Below are 2,500 nucleotides of genomic sequence, written 5' to 3'. Positions count from 1 at the left end.
TTAGAAGAAATCTATGAATGGCATTCAAAGTACAGTACTGAATATTGTCTCTTTGTAAAGATTTCTTTTGTAGTTCGATCTGACTTTGGATCTTAAAATCGGGATTTTTGGATTTCCAGTGAAACACAAACTTCAAAGACGTATTTTGCCTCAGATTTCGTAAGTAATTGAAATTCATATCAGGAGATGATTTTCAATAAACAAGATATGCTGCAAAATCAGTTTTCGGATTTTCTGTGCAATTGGAAATCCGAAAGACGGGATTTAAGATTCAGTTGAATCCAAATTTCGAAGTTCAACGCTCCTGCGGAATGATTAATTCCACTGATCTCTAGCAAGACTGGATCGAGGAACCTCTTGTTTTCACACTACCAGAAGAGGCATGAAACCCTCGGCGCCATCTTATGGGTACCACTTTCGTGCTAAACGTCGTAATAGATAGTGAAGATCCCATTCTCTTTCCCAAATTCCATCGTTTGTCTGTAGCCGGTGGGTCCTTCTCACGAGAAAACGAAGGGGTTCTGGACTTCAGTTAGCTAGCGAACAATAAAATCTTGAACGGAAGTAAAAATGGTCGATATGGCGCGATGGGGTCAGCTGGTGCGAAAACGGTCGGTAAAATGATCAGTGTCATTGTTTAAAACTACGATATTACTTATTCCCTATTTTCACAAATCCCATAATACAGGGTTCCCATTACAACAATATATATCCAGTTCACTGAAGCATGGCACAGTTTCAAGAATGTCTTTATGCAAAGACCCCCCCCCCCCAAAAAAAAAAAAAAACCTTGCATTATGGGAATGGGGAAGTTGCAAATTGCTTCTTTCCGTTCGATACGAAGGGAAACATTTTCTAAGTTGGGGCCACTTTGAGCTTCACATAGAGACTCTTCGGATGTCATGTTTCTGAGCGCCACCATGTTTAGTACTATTGACGACTCATATATGAACTCCGGAAGTCCTAGAATCTGGAACTGCAAATCCAATGTCTTCAGAACCCTTTGTTTTCTGGTGCGATGCTCCCGCCGGCTAAGAGAAACGATGGGGTCTGGGAACGAGAATGTGTCCCAGTCTCCCACGTTTCTCTTGCTCTATCATGGACTTCTGCTAAAACATAAGTTGTCTCTGTCGTAAGTCTTTCGCGATTATTCAATCATACAATGTGGGTAAATTATCCTAGAAACATATTGGTACGAGCGAGTCCAGAGAACGAAAGTTTTATGTCGGTATACTCACGTTATCATCAAAACCTCAAATTTGGTGATTTCACACCGTTGTTATGCACAGTACCGCACGAATATGTGCTAAAATGCGTGCGCACGTGCAGCACGATTATTTCAGTGTCTTCTTTGAACCAATTGTATTATCGCTTTTTGGCGTTGTCGTTTCCGTAGCCCTCGTCGTTTCTTAAACTCCCAATTGATTTTGAATTAGAATATTCGTCTCAGATAATGGAGTAACTTAAACAGTTGCAAAGCCATTTTTTGACTTCGCTCTACAATGCCATGTCCTCAGGCCAGAGTGGTAAAGACAATACAATACGTACTTAATTGACCGCTCCCCAACAACGACTTTTAAGAATCCTAACTGGCTGGAGGCAAACCAGTTGGCTATTTACAAGTGCAGCTGCGAAGTTGAACCAGGGACAACCAGAATCAAATTCAACAAGTGGTCAGAGCGAGTCTTGAACCCAGGATTTCCGGATCTCAAGGAAAGCGCACTGACCACTGGACCACACTGCCTCCTACGAACAAACATTCGGAATTCTTTTAACGTTTTTTCAACGGGAGGCGCTGGCGCATACAAAGATGTCAATACAATAATATTTTGTTTTAAATTCACAGAGAATTTTATATCAAATTGAAGCAGTTTGAAGATGAGCCTGACGTTATTGGTGACGTGTTTATCCAGTCGGTGAGTCAACAGTTTTCAGATGCGGAAATGTTTTGAACCAAGGAGTCATTTCATAATCATGTAAAGTACGATCGATATCGTCCGGGTGAGTGTAGTCTGTAGACCTGGGAATAGGGAGCTTAATTAAACACACGACGACGCTGACGGCACCCGGAAGCGAGCTGTTTACCCTTTTAACTTGTCTTTACACGACCACATTTTCTCCATAAGAGATAAGTTTAAAAATCTAGGAGACACTACTGTCCTGGCTTGCGAAATGTTCACTTCCGGTTGCCGTTCACGTGTCAAAAACGTCACGTGCTTAAGCTTGACTGTTTAGGATGACATTGATTGACGTTTCGACAAACTGAGCGGAAGTCATCTTCAGAGTCAAGTGAAGTTGAAGATGACTTCCGCTCAGGTTTGAAGATGACTTCCACTCAGGTCTGAAGATGACTTCCGCTCAACTTGTGGAAACGTTAGTCATTGCCACCCTAAACAGTCCTTCTCAGGACTACACTCACTCGGGCGATCGCACTTCACTTAAGGGTGGTGCCTACTAATTCAAAGATATTTTTGCCTCGGTTTATGATCATGCAGGAAAT

At 41.9% G+C, this 2,500-nt stretch overlaps 1 protein-coding gene across 2 annotated transcripts in view; it reads left to right on the top strand.

Moving 5' to 3' along the window:
• Positions 1-2,500, top strand: part of LOC138049383 (uncharacterized) — a 49,342-nt gene that overhangs the window by 24,960 nt on the left and 21,882 nt on the right. For both annotated transcript variants that reach the window (XM_068895637.1, XM_068895636.1), the window contains exons 7-8: positions 1-29; positions 1,847-1,916. The exon at positions 1-29 is cut by the window's left edge and continues 78 nt beyond it. In XM_068895637.1, coding sequence (XP_068751738.1) covers positions 1-29; positions 1,847-1,916 — 99 coding nt within the window. The remainder of the gene's footprint in view (positions 30-1,846; positions 1,917-2,500) is intronic.

Source organism: Montipora capricornis, chromosome 5, assembly GCF_036669925.1.
Source record: "Montipora capricornis isolate CH-2021 chromosome 5, ASM3666992v2, whole genome shotgun sequence".
NCBI lineage: Eukaryota > Metazoa > Cnidaria > Anthozoa > Scleractinia > Acroporidae > Montipora > Montipora capricornis.
This window is presented reverse-complemented; position numbering and strand designations above follow the sequence as displayed.